The sequence below is a fragment of the Thamnophis elegans genome, chromosome 8 (assembly GCF_009769535.1).
Source record: "Thamnophis elegans isolate rThaEle1 chromosome 8, rThaEle1.pri, whole genome shotgun sequence".
NCBI lineage: Eukaryota > Metazoa > Chordata > Lepidosauria > Squamata > Colubridae > Thamnophis > Thamnophis elegans.
The window spans coordinates 63,245,070-63,270,565 of NC_045548.1; the positions used below are offsets into that span (position 1 = coordinate 63,245,070).

A 25,496-nucleotide genomic window follows, 5' to 3' on the forward strand; every position below is an offset into this window, starting at 1 on the left:
CTTATACTCCAAAAAATACGGTACCTCAAATCTCTGATTTCTTACCATGGCTGTAGTTTAGTAAATCTTAATTTAACTTATAGGTTATTATCCTTGTATAAGCAAATTCTTTGTTCTATTTCCATTATAATCTGAAGTGGAGTATTTGTGGACTTCCAGTTTTTGGGCTACATTGCATATGATTCCCAGTCAACATGATTTAGGGAACTGTAGATTAGGAACATCAGGAAACATGTAGGCTCCCCATTTCTGATACCTTTTGCTTGAATTTTCCATCTGCTAAGGTTCATTTGTCTAGTTGTATTGTGTTGCTTCTAGCATATACGCCTTGATAGCTTAGATTTTCAGAACCCTTTTAACTGGTTCTTAGCTAATATGGAGACTACTTCTCACAATATAGCCAAATACTAGAGATACTGGCACTATATAATGGCTTAACACAATTTTTATTAGAAAAGTTATACATAACAGCAACTATTTTCAAGAATATTAACCTTGAAAAGCAACAAAAATGGACTAACAATCTTTAACAAGAAACTAATGACCTTCTCTATAATCAAACATTCAAGTTATCTACAATGTTTCTTTGTACAAAGGGGGGAAATCATGGTTGTACAGGCACATCATGTCAAAAATAAAGTTGCAGTAGCTATTTTATACAATTATCTTGTCTCAAGGGTTATTAAAACATCGCAAATTTTAAAACATTCACATAATTTTACACTTGGGCATATACTGAATCTCAGTCCCAAACGTTTAATCATTTCACAAAGTGCCAACATTTAAAATCAGAACCTTTAATATTTTTTTTAAAATTTTGCTAAGAAATGTTAACATCTATCCATCCACATTCACATGATTTCTGATTTGGCCTGATTCTAGTAATAATAATAATAAAGTCTTTATTTAAAAAAAAATAGTAAAAAACCAAACTGGGGGTTGTTTGAAAAGCTATTCAGTATCCATTATTGGAAAACACCCCATTACAAAAGCTGTAAAGGTAGCCAGGTCTATTAATACTTATTACACAACAAGATTACTTTTAATAAATGCAAGTTTACCTGCTTCTAAAATATACATCTGAAGCCTGTTGTCTTTTTAGGGCCAATGCTGTCCCACATAATTATTAGTTAATTTATACAAATTTATTTTGCTCAAACTCTTGAGACCCACCTAGTTATCAGCTTCCAAAAACCAAATTACTTATAATCTACATGTATGACATTTCATGTACATACAATCCGCTAAGAAAGGTAAACGTTTGAAGAGGTTTAATCTGAAATGAGGAAAAGCTTAATCAAACTACCCTGCCCCATAGCTATGTGTTGCCAGAGGTGAATCACTCTGAAAAGGAACGTAACATCTACTACCAGAAATGTTTTGCACATGAAGCAAGCCCCAATTTCTTAAAAAAGCAGTTTTTTTCTCTATGGGTTCCCATTTGCAATTAAGTCCTAGAGCTGCTTCAATTATTCTATAGAAAACATGGCACAGCAAGGACTCCTGCCTACTAGGCACTGACATTCACCATGGCAGCTCCAAAAAGCACCATTTTGTAGTAGGAAGATGACCAACACTGATGCTAACAGCGGGCAGGCAAAAATAACTCATACAGGGAAGAAAGCTCAGAATGTTAGGTCAATTTGGCAAATCAGTCATGAAATAAAAAGTTGGCCACTATTGGGTCTTCTGGAGTTGATTAAAATAATATCCTGGTTTATTAAGATATTGAAAAAAATCATTGGTCATAGTTAAGATGCACCATTATTGCACAAATCTGCTTTGAATTGGGATTTTTTGTTTAAAAAAAACACTCTTCATGAAGATCCTTGAGTACTTTCTCATCTCTGCGATTGGAATTCAAGTCATCCAGCGCAGAAAGGTTACTAGAAATGCAGAAGTGGTAAAAGATAATAGAAACCCCTCCTCAGACAGAAAAAAATGAATTACTGTACATTGACAATGAAACCTACATTTCTTCCCTTATGGGCCCTGCACATGGGGAAATGTGTGAGCATTAATGACGCTAACTATACAGTAAGCCAACCATTCAAATAATATGGAATCTGGGACCAGGAGTTGCAATGATATCACTATATGGCTCTTCCTGTGTCAGCTCGATAGCTTGTTGCTTTTTCAGTACCAAAAAACTGTAGAATTTTGCTGCTGCTTGTTTGCGGTTTGTATTCCGACACAACTCAAGCAAACTGATAGATTTTGCTCCAGTCTTGGCAAGGGCTCTCTGAAAATACAAAAAAATAGTTAACCATTATAATTTCCGACTCTCAATCTAAATGTTTGTTAATGCCAAGCAACCACAAGAGAACTTATAAAATGTTCATTACTGGAAGAGCTCCTATACCCAGTTACAGCCTGAAAAGCTTAGATCAGGGGTGTCCAACCTTGGCTATTTAAGACCTGTCGACTTCAACTCCTCAATCAACATAGATGGCTGGGGAATTCTGTGAGTGGAAGGCCACAGGTCTTAAAGTTGCCAAATTTGGCCACCCCTGTCTTCGATCTTCAGGAGATGAAGATAATCCAACATTTAAGAGATTGCGAAAGCCGTTATTGAATTAAGAAAAACATACTAGAACCAAACACACAACTCTCAAATTAGGATAAACAATACTACTTCCACGTGAGAGGGATTCACAAGCCTCAATACAGAAAAATATAAGAAAGTGCTCACTGGAGCCTTAATGAGTAAGGATGTGCAGCCATGACTTTTTAAGAAGATACCAACACAATACTAAATCTCCCCATAAGGTCCTGAAACATCTTTCCACACTGGATCGAAGTAGCTGCCAATCTTTGTTGCGAAGTATCTGGGCAGTCTGAATGGACTGATTTTAAAATGTCTAAAATCAGAGAGATTTGTGTTCCTGACTCAATTTAGGGATTACTTCTCCATATTAAATTTCCTACAATAATTGCTTCAGGGGATAAATAAGGAAATGTTTTTTTAAAAAAATTTTTGTCTAATTATTGATGTATCTGCCTCAGGACTGGTCCTTCAGGGTTTCAGACTAGTTTTTCTAACTATATCCAGAGTTCCATGTGTGCAAAACAGAACCCTAGTAAGGGTTAATGTCTCTGTGTTTTGTTTGTGGGCTGCCTGAAAGCATCTAGTTAGCCACAGAAGAAAAATATAAATTAATTGGCAGACAAATTATGTTCAAAAATATCACTCGCATATTATCAAAAATGAATACCTGAAGACCATGGAGCATCTGTTGTGTTCTCTTGTTCCATCGTCGTTCCTCCTGATCCTGATCACCTCCAGTACCATCTTCCTCCTGAAATGAATTGCATTGAAAAACAGACTCAGAGAATATAATTAAATTTTTATCCTAAAAAATGCTCAATCTTAAAAAAAAAAAATTCCCCAGGAAGCTACATAAGGACACTACAAAAGTAGCAGCTTTGTGGTTCTTATCTCCACCTAACCTATTTATTATATATAATTGGCTGGCCACTGTGGGAAGCTGAAGGGTTTTTAAATAAAACTCCCAAATTGAGTGAGAGCAGCAATTAGTAACTGCAACTACAAGATCTTCACATTTTCATTCAAAAATTATGAATTTAATATAAATCAGTTTTATCCAGCTTAGATACCACCTGGACAACTAAAAAATCAATTGCCAGAATTCCTAAATAAGTGTGCCTTGGTTAGATTTCTGGGTGTTGGAAGTCCATATGCCCAGGCTCAGGAAAAATGATACAGGTTGTCAATACCAAATTGTTTAGACAGAGCCAATGGAGAAAGTTGTGAAATCCTGGATATAGGTTAGGTTAATGAGTAGCAGATAATACACTCCTGAACTTAACTGCAAACTTAAAGATGTAAATCAGTCTTTCATGGTGGACAAAACACCATGACAGTACAGAAACAGAGAAAGGGCTATTAGAAAAATATTAGCTAACAAGGTATTTACAGAGAAGTGCCCACAACTATGACATTTTAAACACTTCTTATAAATGCAGTTGAACAAATTTTGAAATGTTATTATCTTGTATATTTACAAAAGCAATATGGAAAAATAACATCAATGTACAAGACCATTTTCATGAAATTTTAAAGTCTAATGAAAAAATAAATTAGTGCAATATTTTGTAATCAAAAAGTATGTAGAAACTCTGAATTATTGCAGAGTATTCAACAGTGACTCAGTCTCCTTCCTTCCTCCCTTCCATCCATCCATTACTACATTCTGGACCATTCTGAAGCTTCTTAGTGGGTCTCAAAGGCAGCCTCACATAGTGTTCACTGCAGTAGTTGAACCATAAGGTCACTAGCACAATACCTAGCACAATACTAATGAAGAAGAAAAATAACATCTCCAAAAAGAAACCAGCATGGCTGCATAAAGAACTCTCTGAAAAATTGAAAGGCAAAAAAGATAAGTATAAAAAGTGGAAAGAGGGGGACATAACTAAGGCAAAATATCAGCAAATAGCCCGAACAGGTAAAGATGAAGTAAGGAACGCTAACAATGAAGAAAGGCTTGCCACAAAAATAAGAAATAACAAAAAAAGCTTTTTCCAACATGTTAAAAACAAGAAAAAAATAAGGAAACAATTGGTCCATTGCTGGGAGAAAGTAGCAAGGTGACAAGCAACAGGGAGAAAGCAGAACTATTTAACTCATGTTTTGCATCTGTCTTTACACAAAGGGATAAAACAGTCCAACCTATCAAAAACAGCACCACAAAAATCAGATTAGGAACACAAGTTGAAATAGGGAAGAAAATGGTAAGTGAGCACCTGTCTACCCTAGATGAGTTCAAATCACCAGGACCGGATGGATTATACTCCAGGTTTCTGAAGGAACTGACAGACGAGATCTCAGAACCACTGAACTATATCTTTCAGAGATATAGCACCGGGGAACTGCCAGAGGACTGGAAAAGAGCTGATGTGGTTCCCATTTTCAAAAAAGGAAAAAAATAGATCCAGGAAACTACAAACCTATCAACCTGACCTCAATACCAGGAAAGATTCTGGAAAACATAATCAAGCAACGAAATAGCGAACACCTAGGGGCAAACAAAGTAATAGCCAAAAGCCAACATGGGTTTGTCAAAAACAGATCATGCCAGACTAATCTTATTGCATTCTTTGACACAGTGACAAAATTAGTGGACCAGAGGAATGCCGTCAATATAGTTTACTTGGACTTCAGTAAGGTATTTAATAAGGTAGACCATAATCTACTACTAGATAAAGTAGAAGAATGTGGATTAGATAGCACCACCACCAGATGGGTTCGTAACTGGCTGACCAACCACACTCAGCGTGTAGTCCTCAATGGAACATGGAGGGAAGTATGCAGTGGAATACCCCAAGACTCTGTTTTGGGCCCAGTACTCTTCAACATCTTCATCAATGATTTGGATGAGGGAATAAATGGGGAACTCATCAAATTTGAAGATGACGCCAAGCTGGCAGGAATAGCCAACACTTCAGAAGATAGGCTTAAGATATAGAAGGATCTTGACAAACTTGAACATTGGGCACTTTCTAATAAAATGAAATTCAATGGTGAAAAGAGTAAGATTCTACATTTAGGCAAGAAAAACGAAATGCACAGGTACAGTATAGTTGGTATCTTGCTCAATAGTAGTAACTGTGAGAGGGATCTTGGAGTCCTAGTGGACAACCACTTAAATATGAGCCAGCAGTGTGCAGCAGCTGCCAGAAAAGCCAACACAGTTCTAGGCAACATAAACAGAGGGATAGAATCAAGATCACGTGAAGTGTTAATACCACTTTATAATGCCTTGGTAAGGCCACACTTGAAATACTGCATTCAGTTTTGGTCGCCACAATGTAGAAAAGATGTGGAGACTCTAGAAAGAGTGCAAAGAAGAGCAACAAAGATGATTAAGGGACTGGAGATTAAAACACATGAAGAACGGTTGCAGGAACTGGGTATGTCTAGTTTAATGAAAAGAAGGACGAGGGGAGACATGATAGCAGTGTTCTGATATCTCAGGGGTTGCCACAAAGAAGAGGGAGTCAAACTATTCTCCAAAGCACCCGAGTGTAGAACAAGAAGCAATGGGTGGAAACTAATCAAGGAGAGAAGCAACTTAGAACTGAGGAGAAATTTCCTGACAGTTAGAACAATTAATCAGTGGAACAGCTTGCCTCCAGAAGTTATGAATGCCCCATCACTGGAAGTCTTTTAAGATGATGTTGGATAGCCATTTGTCTGAAATGGTAGAAGGTTTCCTGCCTAGGCAGGGGGTTGGACTAGAAGACCTCCAAGGTCCCTTCTAACTCTGCTATTGTATTGTATTGTATTGTATTATTAAGAAATTACTGACTGCTATAGATCAATACTTACCTCCTCCTCCTCTTCCTCCTCCTTTTCCTTCTCTTTTTCTTTGTCTTTTTCAGGCAAAAGCTCTAGTTCTGGAATTAGCTGACATATATTCTGAGGTTCTTCTGGAGGCAATTCCACTGGGGGCATTTCTATCTGTTGTAATGGTTGAGGCTGATGAGAGAAACATTCGAGTTTAATGATTAAAACCAGACTTAGTAACATCTTATTTAAAAACATCGTTTTTCAAAATCCTTACATATAACCTATTTCTTTTATATTAATATCTAGATATATCCATTTAGTAAAATCTGTTCTAGAATTTTGCTTGCATCCCATCCAATGTTCAATTTCATTGGGGAAGAAAATTTGATATTGCCAAGGAGAGCATGTTCAAAGACAGCACTTACTTAAAATAAATTAAACAGAATAGAACTCCACTGATATACCCCGATATTTAATTAGAACCACTGAACAAGGCACTATAAAGTGATCATGGTTTTTTTTTTCATTTATAGGGAATATTAATAAATGAAAGGATAAGCAATAACCAGTGAAATTGCTGAAAGGTCATCTACTTGTGCAAATTTACACTACTGGAAATTGGATAAATGACCCCAAATAGACCTGTTACTTCCTTATGACATTTGGTATTGCTTTGAAGTCATTACAGAGATAAGCATTATACTTTTGTTGTTGTCAGTTGCGAAGTCATGTCCGACCCATCATGACCCCATGGACAACGTTCCTCCAGGCCTTCCTGTCCTCTACCATCCTCTGGAGTCCATTTAAGCTCACACCTACTGTTTCAGTGACTCCATCCAGCCACCTCATTCTCTGCTGTCCCCTTCTTCTTTTGCCCTCAATCGTTCCCAGCTTTGGGCTCTTCTCCAGTGAATCCTTCCTTCTCATTAGATAGTGAAAGTTTTTGAGTTTCATCTTCAGGATCTGGCCTTCTAAAGAGTAGTCAGCGTTGATCTCCTCCAGGACTGACCAGTTTGATTGCCTTGCAGTCTAAGGGACTCGCAGGAGTTTTCTCCAGCACCATAGTTCAAAGGCCTCAATTCTTTGGCGCTCAGCCTTTTTTATGGTCCAACTTTCACAGCCATACATTGCAAATGGGAAAACCATAGCCTTCACTATACACACTTTTGTTGGCAGTCTCTGCTTTTTAGTATGCTGCATTATACTTTTTTGTTCAGCAATGTATCTATATTTAAAATACATTCTTTTACTCACAGGGAGCACAGGTTCTGGTTCCAATTGTACAGCCTTTCGCTTTACACCTGTCTGAGGTGGAGGTGGTGGCATGACCGATTCATCTAAATTGGTCCTACTGCCTTCCATCATAGATTCCTGCAGGCGACTCGGCTCTTCTAAAATGGGTTCATCTATTGCAAAATAAACATGGACAAGTTAGTATTTTTCTCAATGTTGACAGTCCTTTCTATTCTTTACAAAATAACAAATTCTTCTTTAAACCCAGAAGGTAGTAATGCACATGAAGCAAATATACATTTTGCACATTAAGTTGCACAGCTTTTTAAACGCATTTACTGAACAGTCAAAAACCAAGCTATTAAAGACACAAACCAATAACATTGCGTTGTTGCTCTTCTCGAGGTACTTCTGGATTCTCAAAATCTTTAAGGAACTCATCCAGATTATCAGCTTCCCCACCTTTCCTCCTCTTTCTAAGATCTTCTGGTACAAGAGGTGTAAGACAGCGAGTAAAAAGCTTCAAATTAAAAAAAAAATAGATTATATTTTTAGTTGACACTGCTTCATTATCTAGTTCAGACAGTTCAAGGTTAGTCTAGCATCAGACTGTGTCTATCTACATACCAAAATAGATAGTATAGTAGGCTCATATGTACCAACTATGAAGTTAATTACTATAAATTGATTAAAGATGCCGCACTTTAGGGACCTTAGGAGCACTGAGGTTTGGAATAGCTTTTTATTAGCTGTGCTAGTCTTTTGGTATGGCTTTCCAGGAAGCACCCAACTGACACTTAGGAGAACATTTCAGCCTTCAACCTAGTTTGAGTATAGTTCAGTCTAATTAATTTTATTCTGTGTTTTCATTAATTTATGGATTTTTCATTTCTATCCCTTTATATTTTGTTGTATATATTGCTTACCTCTTTCTTTCATCTAAACTGGTAACAGTCCAAAGACATTTCACATTCTATACATGTGAAGGACAATGCCTCATTTGCACAATTTATTAGAAAATGTAATAGTTTCTGACAGCCTGTCCTAAACTGATGCAGTCCAAACCTTCTTATATTCTTGGGGGAGTTCTAGGAGTTGCTGTTTTGACATATCTTAGGTGACTGAACTGGTAAAGGATGGTTTAAGATTTGCAATAACTATTCATCATAATTTTTCCAAAATTTAGTTCAACTCACCTTCAGCAGCCTGTTATTCCAAAGAGGTTGAGCAGGAAGAGAGAAAAGTTTTTCAACACCTCCAGTCTCTTTCCACATCATTAATTTCTTAGTAGGAGGTGCCAAATCCAGTGTGGTGACAATGTCAGAATAATCACTTAATTGGGCTCTGATGGTCTTGCTGTCCAATTCTTTCACACTGTCTACAATCAGCTTTCTCTTCCTCTTTGCTTTGGTTTCTTTAACTATTTAGGAGAAAATGTATTAGACACTGGATATTACAACAATGTGCCTATTGATAATTAAATTACAGTATTATTTTAGTTTATTTTACAAGGAACACTTTCAAAATCTGTTTAAAATATTTTTACTTAAGAATGATTGTGTTATAATATTCAGAAAAGAATATACTGCCACAATTCTGGTAACATGAGATATTTGTTAGAAGCTTCAGTGAATCCAGTAAAAAACTACATGCTCAAACTGTTTTTCAATTTATTTTTTCTTACTAAAATTATATATAAAAAATCTAGAACTACATCCTTGGGAATGAGAGTAGATGCTTATAGTTAGTGATGGCGAACCTTTTCAGCACTGAGTGCCCAAACCAGAACATGCGTGCACACGCACCAGAGCACCGGAAACCGGAAGATCAGCTAGCCACACGTACTTGTTTCTTGACTATTTTGGCTATGATTTCCTGTATATTGGGCACTGTCAGGGAAGGCCCAGGCAGATCTGGATGGAGCCCCGCAGCTGTCGGGGTAAACGTGGCCTCCACAGGTCTGCGGTTCCAAACTGAACATCATGCAAGAGAGGCCCCTGCAGATCAGGACTTGACCCCCAAAGGCCCGATGTATTTATTGGAAACAGAGAGCTGAAAGCACCAGGGTTTCTTCCAACCTAACAGGAGAGGCGTGGACAGATTTATTGCTACTGGCCTATGACACCTGATCACCCCCATTTGAGGATGAAGAGGAGTGCCTACGAGGTGTTTTCTTGGAGCTTTGGCACTCAGGTGTTTGATCATTGCCCTTGTCAGAACGTGAGGCTGATCTTGAGGGCTTTTTCCCTTTAGGCTGGGTATTGTTCTTGTCAGAGGTCTTGTGCCCCTTGGGATCTGCCCCAGCCCGGGAGGTGGAGGCCTCTACCGTAATTAAGAGCCCCTGGGTCAAAGTCCCCTCAGCGCTAGGAAGATTAGCTGTTGCGTCCGCCATTTTAGAACAGTCACTTGCCAGACAAAATGGCGGTTTTGTGCCCTTTTTAACTGAGACAAAATGGCGGCTTGCACCCCCTTCAACTGACTCTAGTGGCCCACAACTCATTGACAGTCTCTGGGGCTAAGCACAGCATGGAGAGGCCTTGGTCACTTCATGCGCTCACCTCCCTCTCAACACAATCTTGCTGTCCTGGTTCGCCTCTCCAAAGCCTCAGATAGCGCTGCCGACGAGGCTGACCAAGCAAAGTCAGAAGACCAGCGCTGCAGCTGTGCAGCTCTGCTCCCTCAGGAGACCAACCGGCTGGCTTTGAAGCCGTGCAGCAGCGATTAACAGGCGCGATTCTCTAGGTCGGCCAGCTGCTTTGAAACGGTGCGGCAGTGCAGCCGCACCTCTCTCTCTCTCTCTCTCGCACAGATCGATAAGGTCCAGCAGCCACAGAACCAACACCAGCGTGTGGTGAGGAAAGCCGCCCACTACGTGGCAACCTCTAAAGAGCGCTGCGTTCTCTCCCGCCCTGTCAGAGATTCTGGGGCAAGCAGATGGCCCAAAGAGCGAGCTATGGGTCCAGGCCTCTCGCTCCAGCCCTGGCTGACAGCTGACAGTTCTAGTCCTGACACAAGTAATAAATGCAAGACAAATAATTCTTCAAACCAGTCAAATTGTCAATTTCCTCAGGAGATATGTGATGACACAACCATCCTTGAAGTGGACTGAGTCGAAAAGCTGGGTAAGGCTAGCAACAAGGGGTGTGTCTTAATTAGCTTTAATCAGACTCAGTTCAATCAGAAGACGGACAAGGTCAACCCGTATATGGATGCTATCCCCATCTCTATTGAGAAGCTTAAGATTTTCCTGTAGTGAAAACAAAAGGCAATAGCAGTGACAATAGTATGCATACCACATAGAAAAAAATTAAAATTTACCAGTGATATCAATGGGCTCTAAAGCAAATGCTTCTTCTTCATTTGGAACCAGTGTTGTCTGATCAGTCATGGTTGGCAAGGGTTCCACTGGATCTGCAGAGTCTGGGCTATCTGGTCCTCCCACTGTGAATTAGAGAATGAAGTAAGTTTTTGAAAGCATTTTGGAGCCACAATATAAAATACAAGTCAAAGCCTCCAAAATTATCTTCCATGGGCTAGAGTCCCTCTCTGGGTCCTTCCTGGATAACATGAGCTATGTTGGCACAAAGGTTAGAATGCAGTACTGCAGGCTACTTCTGCTGACTGTCTGCAATTTGACAGTTCGAATCTCTCTAGGTTCAAGGTTGACTCAGCCTCCCATCCTTCCAAAGTCGATAAAATGAGGACCAATTGCTGTGGACAATATGCTGATGCTATAAACAGCTTAGACAGGGCTGTGAAGCTGTATAGAAGTCTAAAGGCTATTGCCTCATTCTGTGCCAGCTGAGAGAATGCTTATTTGTCATTGGCTTGCTTCAATGGTTCCACCCCCACCCCCTTTTGATAAAGGTTAGGAGTGGCTACATAAATACCTAGAGTCAATTACATTTGTTTTTTCCAAGGCTCTCTATAGGCATTTTTATCCTAACATATTAATATGAACCAGAACCTAACCAATCCAGGCGGTAACAGGTTAACTTTTCTATACAACTACACACTGTATCCTCATTTTTTAGTTATTCCTTACAGTCTGATGTTTTTTACTCATTTATTATTCCATAGTACACAATTCAAATTGAATTTGTACATTTTTCTTTGGGACTTGTAAAAACTGCTCCTTTTTAATATATGCAAGTATTCCTGATTGCTTCAATATTTTCTTCCTTTGATTCATAATGGGCTACTGGTCCTATCTCTACATACAGTATATGGGAAGATTTAATTATAAGGAAAATGGATGAAATCTCCCAACCATTTCTATTCTGATGCCACATCCTTCACCATACTAAAATGTTCTCACAATGTGCAGGGGATGGGCGATAATAGGATGAACTATAACTGGGGCTAAGATGGTGACCAAGGAAAGGTGAGCAACTGGCAAGCACCATTTTCCACTGATGAAATATTGATCATAAAAAACAGGTAGGATGAGGAAAAAAAAGAGTAAAGCTAATCCCTGACTCTGAAAGTACCAACTTTTAATTGCTGTCTTGATTATGTCTTGCCCATAAGATAGTCCCTTAACAATTACTGGCACAATATTAATGATATAGAAAATGTTAGTCTGTCAACCATGCCATTCCATCCATGAAATGCTATCGTTGACAGAGCACTTTCGAAAATGAAATACAACTGTTTAAATATTCACTTGAGGCATTATCATCATCATCCAAATCATCATGGGGAGGTTGCTCCGGCAACATTACTCCCACTTCTGAAAGCGCAGGTGGGTCATCAAATATTCCTTCTTCAGTGTTGCTGAGAAGTTTGTCAACTGAAATAACAAATCAAGAAGGTAAGGCTAGAAGCATAAATCTTATACCAAAATATAAGACTGTCCTTGCTACAACAGCATTAAAAGACAGTACTTTTTCAACAGACTATCTACAACCATGAACTTCTTGGTGCTCTCTGAGCTTATTTGTAGACATTATATTACGCAACTAGATAACATCAGAGCAAAGGTGTGTGGAGTTTGCCGCCTATTTATACATAGTAGGCTTGTCCTATTAGGTTTGGTGGAAGTGTGATTTCTCCCTTGATGGTTCTGTGTGAAAAAGGGTCTATTTATTTGAAAGATGTTATTTAATCAAAAATATTTTCGTTCATATTCATTGCAGAAGAATGAATACATATCAAAGAGCATGATTTTTCCCCAATGAAATAAAGAAACATTTACATATAAACATATAAACATTTACATTGATGAGTAGGTGTTCTGTTATGAGAAATTAATATTGAAAGAAGTTTAAATGGCTGTATAAGAGCATATCCCTGCCAATCTTATATGGAGACCTGGGAAGATCAGGGGAAACATAAAAAGTCCTCCTCCTTACAGATAGTTCTCACTTACTAATGGTAATTGGGACTGCGAACTCCATCGCTAAGTAACACTGTCTAATACGTCAACTTATGACAACAGTTCCAATAGCCCCACTTGCCATAGTTCCCTTTATGGATATATATTTTAAAAAGCTATGTTGCCCCATGAGAAAAATAAACCTACATCTTTAAACTTTTTTTACTAAATTCACAGCCGTTATTGTAGTTAGTCAATGACTAATATCAACCTATATCTGTTTGCTTAACAATGGTTCAAATTAACCATGACCTTGGAAGTGGTACTTTATGGCAAGATACAAATTGATTACATACCCAGGATTCCACCATCATTTCCTTCTCCAAAATCATCCTTGTACTGGTCTTCATATTCCAAGTGATTAGATTTTTCATTAAGATGACTGGTGCTCTGCTCTGGCTCCAGCAGAAGGTTTGAAGTACTAGAGCTTACCAGCATGTCATCTGGAAAAGCACTACCTTCTCTCATCATTTCACGATCATCCATGCCAAAGTCTCCTTTAAAATTAATGGGAAAAAAGAGACAGGGATCTTCAATTACCTGTTCTATATTATTTTTAACTGCAACATTATGTTGCTCTAATTTTTAATTTGTGCAAAGAGTATTTTTATGAATTGCAACATTCAATCCTTAAGATACTATCTTCTTCAGTTCATTTTGTTATTACTCATGTTTCATATTCTTTATTCCAGTTTCACTAATGTAGTAGTCTTATACAATATATAAATTATTCATATTCCTTGACACTGAATTTTTTCTCCAACCCATGCTTATGAAATAATAGCTAACTACTTCAAATGTGCAATCATCAGAACACTGTTATTGCCATTAGAATGTATATGCATATTTGGAAGATGTGCAAGTTTTTGTTTACATACAAAAGATTAACATTGTGAATTTATCACTTTAGATTCTGATTAAACTTTACTGCAGAGGTTCTGCAATAAGCTCATTGACTATTAATTCCTTAAAACAGATGCGGAATAATGAAAATTGTCCATGCTTGGTGAGCCACTATATTTATGTATTGTTTTAAAAACAAGAGACGGATCATTAAACACATTAACAAGACCCTGACCACTGATTTTTATTATATGTTCTTGCTTTGGGAAATTTTCAATTAAAAATAGAGAATGAATGTTTTAATATATTACTTTCATATAATTACATTGACTGTAAAGATATACAAACAAATTGATCAAATGAATACAGTATGCAGTTTCTGCTGGAATAAACACTTCAACTTAATAGATCACTACGTAGCAGACTTCAAATCTGATGGGAGTAAATTTTCATTTGGGCATTCCCCAGCGTGTGAAATTGTCTCTCTGTCTGTCTGTCTTAAAGTTTGCAAGGCAGTTTTATCTTAACTTTATGACAAATATGTTTAACACTATTTACATAAGGTATAAATATGCAAATCCATTCATATTGATTTACATATTTGCATAACACCACCATTACACAATTGAAGTATATTTATGCTAATGGCATATTTTGCCTCATATGCATAATGTCATTACTCAAAGGTCATAAATTGTTGCAATGTTATTTTTTTGTATTTAATGGACATTCAGGAATAACCAATGATGCTCCCAGAAATGGGCCATTAAATGAACTTTCACTGTGAAGTTTAATTGTTCAAGATCCTCAGCACTCTGTAAGCATTCCTCAAACCCAAGGAGAAAAAAAAAGCTATGGTTATTTATGATTTATTAAAATACCAGGGTATTATATTTATTTGTACAGCTAGTCTTTGCATTAAGAGCATAATGAAGCCTGGTCATAAAGCTTTTATAGCTTTTCTGTGAAGGTTGTAAAGCAACCACTGCAATCATTAAGCAAACCCATGGTTCACTATCAACCAGTTTTGTAGAAAACTGGAAGTAAATTTGATCACGTGAAGTGGGGCGCTGCAAATGGCCGTAAATGTGGCCCAGTTAAGCACTCAAAGTAGGGTATATGAACGTGCAACAATCTCCCCTAATCATTAGAACTTCAAATTCAGGTTTAGATACCCCTCAGAAAAGTCTGTGTAACTCTGGCCAATCACTAAATGACTGATCATAAGTCAAGGATTACCTATACATCATAACATTTATATCAACTGATTTTGTGAAAATTCAAGAAACTAAGCATAAATCCTATTTAAAACATGCATGCTTTACCAAAGTCATTTTCCTGAAGTATGCTGATGTTTCCCACTTCTTCTCGCATTGTAATTTCTTCCACTCTGCTTTGGTTCAAACTGAATTGTTGAGCCACATCGATATCACTTTCAAAAGACATAAAGTTTTTTAATTAGAAACTATTCTAGAAGACAACCAGATATTAATCTTCAGTTAAATAAAGTCACTTTAGTAAATCAATGAAACAAGTAATACTTTTCCGGCAGGCCTTCTGATTGGGTGTTTTGTTGTCTTTCTTTTTAACTTCGTGTGTCCTATTGTTTTTAAGTCTTTTTCTTTTTAATTTATTTTTATTCTGTAAGCCACCCGGAGTCCTTCGGGATTGGGCGGCATAGAAATCAAATAAACTCAACTCAACTCAATACTGCTTAATATTTTAAAATCCACAGAGATTACAAAACTCAAAATGTTATTTATCATACAGGTGTATTATTACATCAGATCTTTCAAAAGAGTAGAAACAACCTTTTTTATAACCAGTAGAATGGAAATTCCTTCCCTGTTTGTTTTCTCCTCCAATACAGCAATAATAGGGATATAAGTAATCTACAAATATCTCAATAATTATCTTACAATCAGAAAACAACAATCAGAAAACAAGTGCTTACTCTAAATCTGGCAATGGTTGATCAAAATCATGAAATTCTTCAGGCAAAGTGATAGCGTTGTAAGCAGCTTCTCTATTTTCCTCAGGCAAATCAACCACACCTAAAAAAAAATTATACGCTCTTAAGGTGACATTTTTAAAGAAAATATCTTGACATGTTTTCGCAGACAATAAACTATTCAACAAAGTAGAATAGGATTCAGTCATTATACACAGACTGTTCTTGGTAATAAAACTGATTTTAAAGATTACAAATGGAACACCCTGACTTTACATGGCAATATTAACCTGGATTCAAAGAAATCATGGAAGCACAAGTATTCCAAAATAATTGTCAAGGCCCAGTTAAATCCAATAATACTACAAGTCATTATAACAGTCAGAATAATCTAGGGGAAAAACACATGGTACATATTCTATTATATTTAAAAGATTGTATTCTAAAGTAAATTGTACTGTTCATGAACTAGTAACATCTAGATAAAAACAAATATGCATCAAATACCTGGACGGAAAGCCATCTTAATCTTAATGAATGCCTCATTACAATCTGCAAGGAGGTATTTAGCTTTCCTGTGATAGATTCTAACAACTCCCAATAAAAGGTGTCCTGAAGTTCGAAGTGCCATCTTCACCTGGAAAATCATTTATAATTAATTGTAATTAAGAAACAAATAGAAAGGCAATTCCTTAAACGCTCACATCCTATTTAAAGTTTTAAATTAAAACACATAATTTATTTTATTGCCATTCAGTTTATCAAATAAGGAGCACTTTGCAATGTCAAACATATTGTACTATCAAACCTATGAAATGACTTAAAAATTAAATGATTTATGGTCATTTGAAATGTTATCTTAGTTATCTTAGTCTATCAATATTATTTTGTCTTTCTTTTTCATATACAATTCAAAGAGGCCAGTATTGCTAATATTCCTGCCTATTCTGCCCACAAAAAACACCTGGGAGAGACAGGGACCAGCCCACAGTCATCCAAGGGACACCTAGAACTCTCTCTTGGTTGCTAGGTCAGCACCTTAACCACTATGGTAAACCAGCTTTCTAAATATAAATATATTTAAATATTTAAAGAGCTTCCCATCTCTTTAAATCATTTAAATATATCATTGACTCTGGGCAGCATACAGTTTAAAACCACCATAGTAGTATATACCCCAGGATGATTTTCAGTCAAGATTCAAGCCTGGTCATAGCACAGAGACTGTACTGACCATGTTTTTGGTGAACTTTGGCAAGCATTTTTATATAATACTTATGCAAATTTACTGGTTGTTTCAGAAACTTTTAACCCATGCAAATAAATCAATACTGGTAATCTGCTTCACAGAAAAATAAAGTTAAACAAAACTGCATCAAATAAAAAGTTAAGAAAACTTTATGTGGGTGGTGGGGAGGGAAGATGGGTGTCTCTTTTTCTTGCTTATTAATTTTAGTGTAGTCTAAAAGTACAAACTTTATATAATCAGCCCAATCATTTACTGAAGACTTCAGAAAATAGTAAGATGACATAATAACTACTATTAAAGAAGTCAGTTTCTACTATTCTAGAACATGCTTTATTTAGTGCAAATTGTTAACACCATATGTGATACAATATGGAGCTTTATTCTCAGAGTCTAAATATAAAACCAACTTTTTTATTAAAAAAAAGCAATGATAAAAAAAAATGAAAAGCAAAACAAGTTCCAGTGTCCTGCTTTAAGTATGTTTGTTAAATTCTGCATGGGAAAACAAAACAACTAACCACGGTAACTAAATGGTACTCATTGTAGGTGCAATGCAATTTCTCAATGTAGGAAGGAGATAAACAGGAATAAGCTCTCTCATTCATATCTTAGTCCAAACACTCAGATATAGCCATTTGTTTACAATACCAAACTAAACCCTGGATTTATATATTGATAATACTAACAAAATAATTCAGTAATGCCCCATTTGGATAAATCTCTGCTTTTATACCAATTTTTCATATACCACAAAATATAATCATAAAAATAATACCTTAGGTGAGATGATGCTCTCTACGCTACTTTCCAAATTGCATTCAAACACATGTGCTTTGGTTAGTTTTTTATCCCAATGGGCCGCCAGCCATATTTTAGCTAGCGGCCCTCGTTTGCTCAGGACAAAGTGAGCATAAAACATTGTGCCGACACTCTATGCAGGACCTGTAGGAAAAAAAAGATGTGTTAAACATAATGTCACAGAGATACACAGTAATTCCAGTAAAATAGTGTATACATAATATAAAGGTAAAGGTTCCCCGCAAATGTGTGCTAGTCGTTCTTGACTCTAGTGGGGCGGTGATCATCTCTGTTTCAAAGCCAAAGAGCCAGCGCTATCCGAAGACGTCTAGGTCATCAGGTGGCCGGCATGACTAAACGCCGAAGGCGCACAGAGCACTGTTACCTTCCCACCAAAGGTGGTTCCTAGCTTTTGAACTGCTACGCTGGCAGAAGCTGAGACAAGTAACAGGAGCTCACTGCGTTAAGCGGCACTAAGGATTCAAACCACCAATCTTTCTGATTGACAAGTTGTGTCTTAGCCACCACGTCCCATACCTATACATAATATAGGTAGGTATTAAATGCATGCTCAGGTTTGGCTTATGGTCATCCACCCACAGCCCTTGCAAACAGCCACACTCAAATCATTTTCAAGTGAACACTGAGGTACAACCTGTTCTTTAGAACACATGGAGACCCAATTAATCTAAAATAACAGCAAACCTTTACTGGGTTACAACGTATTTATCACACACACATATACTCATCCACACTTAGCCATATCCTTCTCAACTAGGCTGCCAGCCACTGACAAGGGGAATAGAAGCCACCAAGTCTGGATCCAAAGGCTTCAGGACCCCTTTTATCCCTCAAAATCCTTAGAATATATTAAGAGAGCCACTCTGACCATGCAAAGGGAATCACTAAAAATAATATGCTCACTCCACATGAGCATACTAATCTGGATAATTTTAGAAGACATTATATTTTGAATTTAGAAAGAGATGCAGAATGTGACTAACAGGTCCAACTCATAAGCAGAACAGCAGCTTCATTAACCTCAAGGTGAAGATTCCAAATGGCCTTCAAGGTCAGCTATATGTACTATAAATTATAATTGTCCAATTGATTGTCCAACAAGGATGTGACTACCATTATTGTGTCCCTTCCTATGAATGTTTTCCACCTGCTCTTCTAGAAAAAAGCCATAAGTCAGAGATATCCTAAACTGCAGATCTGTTCTTTGTGAAGAAACATAATCCTATTGAGAAACAAGATTGGTTTTGTTTCTCAAAGAACAGCCACTTCACCTTGTTTCTATGCTTGTTTCTCCCCACTTATCCTCTAACAATCTTCAAATACCATATCAGAATGTCCACATCTCCTAACTGAATCTGAATTTATAGCCATGTCTTATCATCTTCTCACTCATCTTCTGCCAGCATTGGTATAGCCATCTCTTCTTCCTGATTCATCTTTCAATACACTAAAAATCCACTTGGGATTGAAAGCAATCCTATCTGGTATATTTGTCCCTCAATATTTCAAAGGTAGACTAGGAATCTGATGGAACTATTCCTCCAAATCTATGAGCACTAGACGATCCATCAATTAATTGGTGCATCTTCCCTGGGAAGATTGTTGGCACAGGTCAATTTCATACCAGGAAGAGAGGAGACTGATTAAAATGTCCCTGACTGTCTCTTATCTGCTTCAAGGCAAAAAACAGATCTAAAGTGTACTTGCAACATGTGCCCCACCTGTGTTAGGGTTACATAGTATATTCATTTCACATCATTGCACTTTCTACTTTGCTGCACCTCTCCAGAAATTCTCTCTCCCCCATTCTGGCTTCTAAGACATGAAACTGACAGACAATCTCTTTAGTGCCACTTCCGTTCAACTTCACACTATACTTCTTACCAAATATGAGACTGAAATGGAACTACATTGCCACTCAGTTTGGACCTTCAGTGACTGATTCCATTCATCCATCATGGCCAATGCCACGATCATTCTTTTCCCATTCCCTCTGAAGTATTATAGCGCATACGCCACCAAATTCTTTTAGGGTTTCTTTCTTGTTTGACTTTATCCAATTATCTTTTTTTAATCCTACTTTCTTGCTCATCAATCTCCCATAAATAATCACCTTCTCATTGGATTCTGTGTATTATTTCTACCATCTTAATATTAACAAATCAAAATGGTATTAACTGTTTAATACAGGATTAACATTTATTATGATTATTATTCCGTTTCCATGGGAGCTTAAGGAAGGTCTTATGGGCATTGCTCGGCTCTTAAAGCACCAAGCTCACTCAATGGTGTCCAGTAATGATATCTCACATCTCAGAATCGTTGTTTTGTGATCATGCTATAGGTCTTTGATCATTTTGAAATTGTTTTAAACATAACTCTTTTAAGTAAAAAATATTTCCAAAATGGTTAAAATAGTTGAGCACAGAACTGACTCATATGTGTTAGATGCCCTACTGACAATATTTGTATTTTTTAAAATGCTAAATTAGCATTACTTCATTGGGACAATAGAACAGACAATTGCCTTGTCTACTCTCAGTATAAGATTTGAATACAATTGTTCTGGGTGATTTTAATAATTTATGCTTAGGCTTTGGGTTATGAGACTATTTCAATTAGAAACTGTCTGATTAACAGCAGAAATATGCTGGTCTGCTCAGAGGATGGAACAGGTATTCTGGATATGAGACAATTTACTGATGAAAATTGTGAAATCACTGTGTGATTTCACAGTAATAGTAGCATAGTGTTGAAAAAGAATTTGATGAGTTCTGAACTGAGAATTTTCAACAGGTAAACTAGGTGAGTTTAGAATTGTGAAGCATGAAAAGAAAAAAACATTCATTTCTAAGGGGTCTCTCTCCTGGCTTTCCAAAAATATTTAAGTAGTGAATCAGATCAGATGATGGGTATAAAAATATCAGCAAAGCTGGAGATGTGCATGTTACAGTACAAAATCACGCTCTCTGCATAAGCAGTGAAAGCAGCAGAGAACTTACATTACTACCTCCACTGCATCTGCAAATATCTATACTTAACAGAGCTCCTTCAATACTTAACAGAGCTCCTTCAAATCATCCTCAGATTAGCTATTAAGGAATATTAGCTGTTACAGAAAGGTTTTCAGACCTCAGAGACTGTTTTGAAAAATTTGCAAAGCACTAAGAAATTCTAATCCATTTTCTTCCTAATAGTTTAAATAGCAACAGTTCAATGATAAACCATTTTTAAACCATTTTTCTTGTAAATATTTCTAAACATTTGGGACAGCACTGTGGTCTTCTCCTATTTGCAAGTATCTTCCAAAGAATATTTAAAAAATTGCAAATTGCTCTTCTAGTCATTCTGATAGTTACCCAAAGGTACTATCCTGACTTCAGTACTAGTTAGTATCTATCTGAAACCAACAGATGGAATCATGAAAGAGAGGGGGGATGTCACTCACATCTGCTTATCTGTTATGGAATAAGGAAAGACAGGTAGTCAACTTATGACCACAATTGAGTCCAAAATGTCTTTTGCTAAATGAAACATTTATTAGATGGGTTTTGCTCTATTTTACAACTTTTCTTGCCACAGTTGTTAATAGAACCATTGTAGATGGTAAATTAGTAACACGGTTGGTAAGTGAAAATGGTTTCCCGATTCACTTTGCTTATCAGAAGCTTGCAAAGAGAGATCATCTGGACACTGCACATCATAAATGCAAGTTGGTTGCCAAGTATCTGAATTTTGATCATGTTAACAGCTGCAACAGCCGTAAGTATGAAAAATGGTCATAAGTCACTTTTTTCAATGATGTTGTAACTTTGAACAGTCATTAAATGAACTGTTGTAAGTTGAGGACTTACCTATACAAAGTTTAAATTGGCAATGAATCCTAGTAAGATGGCAACAAGTTAGGCCAATGTCTTACAGGTTTGGCAATTGATAGTACACATGAAAACCCCTAGTTTTTGGTAAGACACCATTGTGGTTTTTACAGCATCTCATATACTGATTCCACAGAAGTATGAACTGATAGAATTTAGCCTTTGTTACCTGAAAAAGGTTTTCACTTATACATGGATAGTATTCATGAACATTGGATGTACCTTTATAATTCCAACAAGATACTAAAATGGAATTAATCCCTGGAGTATTTCTGAATTTGTTGGCAGAAATAAAGCAATAGAGCACCGTGTTTCACTGGGCAAAGAAATTGTTTCTTAAAAGAATGGCTTCTAATTATTTATTCTGCTTGCATTCCTCTACATAAGGTACAATACATACACAGAAAAGAAAGGTGAGCCTGCCTACATATAGTCAAACAGTTGCCTGAATTTCTTTAATTATTCTCTCCACAATTAATATATGCTGAAACCCAAGAGGTTCTTTAAAGAAATTCATGAATGCTGACCAAATTAATTTTCTTTGGAATACTATGTGTAATACTGGGCTCAGAAGTCCCCAGATAATATACAATGTATGTAAGATTCAGCCTAACTGGTAAGTGTTTATAATTTCATTATTTGCTACCTTTAGAGTAAGAGGTTTGTCAATCAAGTTATCAATTATTTTTCCTCCTACATTGTAAAAGTGGGGTTCACCTCTCTAGTTTGTGGACCTTTCTTCCTTGAAGGGTGTTCGTGAACGCTTCTTCTTCCTTGAAGGGTGATCATGAACCCTTCTTCCTTGAAGACATAGTCATAGATAATTTTGTTAGTACTAGTACCAACTTTTGAACAGTGTAGAAGTCAAAGCAGGTTCCTAGCCAGCTTATCTGCTGCAATTTATGCATTCGATTGAGATACCCTTGGAAATAGTCTGGACACTATAATGGATATAGACTACTGCAGCTAGACTATTGACTAGAATGCATACAGCATTTGCTCTACACTTGTGCTAAAGATCCACCTCTATAACTATATTCCTACAAACCAAATGACTGCAAAGGCTTAAGCAGATAGGTTATATTTAAGAATACTTCACTTCACTTATTTGTAATTTGCCTTCCCTGCAGAAACTCAAGCCAGTAAACAGGACTCAACTCTTTTTTCATCTCTAAAAGCAGTCACCTTGCCAGGGGATGCGACTAAACAGAAACTAGGGGCTATGGATGAAGTTGAACTTTGGTTTCCCCAGTGCAAATCCACCACCTTAATCACTGTATCATATTGGCTCATTAAATGTCTCTTAAGAATTTGGGGGAATCATCCTGTTCTCTAAACCAAAACATGCACACATTTTTTTATTTGGCAAAGACAATAAAGAGGCCTTTCTCTAGGGCCATAACTGTCTTGTTAAATGCCTGTCTCCACTGCAGCAGTTGGTACCTTTCATTTTATACTTCCTCAGTCATTAAACTCCTTGTAAAATTTGTCCTTTTCAAGTCTACTTATACCATTTTTATCCCTAGCGTCTTTTGTCTCTACAAAATCATGGAGCGAGGGCTCAACTTTTCCGAACGCAAAGTGACACAAGAACAACTTGATATGACTCCACTACACCCGGAGGCTATCTCTGACAGTTTCTCTCTCCACACAAACCCATGCCTTAAGAAACTGGGCTTCAAGGCTCAGTTTTATAGGCTACTGAGCCAGGCCCCAGTATTACAATTTCCAGAGCAGCACCCCAAACCAAAGTCAAAGGAGTCTTAGCCCTCCTTTGAATGCTCTACCTGTAAAGATTAAGAATGTAAAAGTAAATTATGAGTGACGTAACTATAATAATGGCATATTGTATAAAATATGTACACAAAAGGAAAGGAAGAATAATGTAAATAACTTGTATGTACATGAGATATACTGATACAGGATCGTTGTAAAGATTGAAATTGTGATGTAAAATGAAGAAATTTGTAAAAAGTATTTGGGGAAAAAAAAGAATGCTCTACCTCCCTCAAACCACGAGTCAATCTTTTTTTTTTACAAGGGGAATAAAGTCGCCTAACTGAAACAAGGGAAAATAACCCACCCACTCCCCCAGCTCAATTTCGTCTTGCAACCTTGAGACACAACTGGAGAGCTTTTCCGCACCATCCCGAGGGATCATTCACACATGGCAATAACTGACAACAGCAGCACGAGCTGGGAAAGGCTCCTTCATCGCGCACGGGATTCCCCCCAGACTCTCGCTTTTTTTTTTTTTTTTTTTTTTGAAGCCTGCCGTCGCGGGAAAACAATGAATTTCCTGGGGCAAAAAGAATAACTGGGAGAAACGTTTCAAAACATACAGGCCTATTTCACAAATTCTCTTTTTTTTGGAGAGAGGGGGTTGTTTCATTCCACTTCACTTCTGAGGAAGAGTTAAAGCTTAAGGATAGGGCAGCCTTTTGATGATGATGATGATAATTCTTTATTGTCCGTGCACAACGTGTACAATGAGGTTGGTTGAGCTCCCTCAGTGCACCCCCCCCCAACACAATACAACTCACAAGGAAGACCAAAAGAAGAAGAAATATCCCCAACTCAATAAATCATATTAAGAAACCCATCACACCAGTATGAACATGTTACACGTTGTTATTCCCGAAAGGAGCAACGGCCAGGCAAAATCCCGGAACCGAGAGGCTTAAAAAAACCATCAGAGAGCAAGGAAAAGGCCGGCTTCCAAAGCGGGGGACCTCCGTCCCAACTCCGGTCAAAAGTCGTTAACGAATGGTTCTTCCCTCAGCCTTTTCGCAGTGAGCGGGAGCCCGGGGGGGGGGGGGGACAATTAGATCCAGGTTGCGGCCTAGTCTCGCTCCGGCTGCTACGGAAGCCTCCCCCCGCTCTCTTCCCCACCACCCAGCACCCACCCTTCGGCCTTCCTGCTCTCACCTCGAGTCCTGCGTGGCTGCCTGAGGAACCGGGCTCCAAGCGCCTCGGAGAACCGCCGAGGCCGCTACCGCCCGCCCGCGGATTCCCCCACCCCCCTTTTGCCTTCTGAGCCACTCAAACAAACAAGATGGCGGCCGCTCCTCTTCCTGCCGCCCAAACCAGCCGTTCAAAATTCGGCAGGATGTTTACCGTTTAAAAAAAAAAAAGGAAGAGGAGACAGATGGGCCGCGGTGCGCCTGCGCCGACTTCAGGGCGTCCACGTTCTCCTGGCTCAAAGAAGGGAGGGGAGGAGAAGCCACGCACCAGGCGAAGGCGGCACGCAGCGGTCGCAGGATCGATCCTGGCCAATGGGACGGAAGAGAAGATGGTTTCGGCATCGTATTGGCTGAGGATATGGAGCAGGGGCCGTCAGTCATGGGAGGGACCATCGTTATCATAAAGCGGCACGCGAGCGGGCGAGAATAGAAACTCCTGCAATGTTTCTAACTGCTTGCCCGGGGGCGGGGGAAGATTGCTGGATATTCGCAAATATAGGATATTTTTTGGCTGTTACTTTGTTCAGTGTTCCTTGGAAACAAGAAAAGGAACACGGGATTTTGCATTAGAAAAATATCTTGCATTAAGCAAATATTTCCTTACGGGGCGTGCAGGTTGGCAGGAGGCTAACAAAGCAACTGCACAAGTTGAATGAAATTATTGTCAGACATATTTGCACAGGATTTCAATGGATTTAAAAAGTTGAGGCTTTTGTTATTTCTTAAACTTCAACTGCGAAATCCGCAGCTAAAGTAAATAATTAAGTGCTTATGATGAATGATATTAATTCCTATTGTGAGGTGTTTGGGCTGTTTTTCCCGGTTGGTTGCTTCATTCTCTGTTTTTTTCTTTCTGAATCGAGGCTAATTTAG

General features: G+C 37.8%; 1 protein-coding gene across 1 annotated transcript; it reads right to left on the reverse strand.

The window, feature by feature from the left end:
- Nucleotides 1-425: 425 nt before the first annotated feature.
- On the reverse strand, nucleotides 426-24,763 carry RAD21 (RAD21 cohesin complex component). The gene is made up of 14 exons (XM_032222792.1): nucleotides 24,589-24,763; nucleotides 17,742-17,908; nucleotides 16,225-16,354; nucleotides 15,721-15,820; nucleotides 15,092-15,198; nucleotides 13,220-13,420; nucleotides 12,213-12,338; nucleotides 10,865-10,987; nucleotides 8,743-8,966; nucleotides 7,922-8,066; nucleotides 7,568-7,719; nucleotides 6,353-6,502; nucleotides 3,216-3,299; nucleotides 426-2,242 (listed from the first exon to the last, which is right to left on the reverse strand). Exons 2-14 carry the CDS (start codon nucleotides 17,883-17,885, stop codon nucleotides 2,051-2,053), a joined length of 1,878 nt encoding a protein of 625 aa, XP_032078683.1. The 5' UTR covers nucleotides 17,886-17,908; nucleotides 24,589-24,763; the 3' UTR covers nucleotides 426-2,050.
- Nucleotides 24,764-25,496: the final 733 nt, after the last annotated feature.

Bases quoted from the DNA above. Each gene is read 5' to 3' on its own strand.
- RAD21 (XM_032222792.1), bottom strand. From the start codon at position 17,885: ATGTTTTATGCTCACTTTGTCCTGAGCAAACGAGGGCCGCTAGCTAAA. The intron at 7,720-7,921 runs GTTTGTGTCTTT...ATTTTGCAATAG, and splicing joins GCAACAACGCAATGTTATTG to ATGAACCCATTTTAGAAGAG. The intron at 3,300-6,352 runs GTAAGTATTGAT...AATTCATTTCAG, and splicing joins AGGAGGAAGAGGAGGAGGAG to GAGGAAGATGGTACTGGAGG.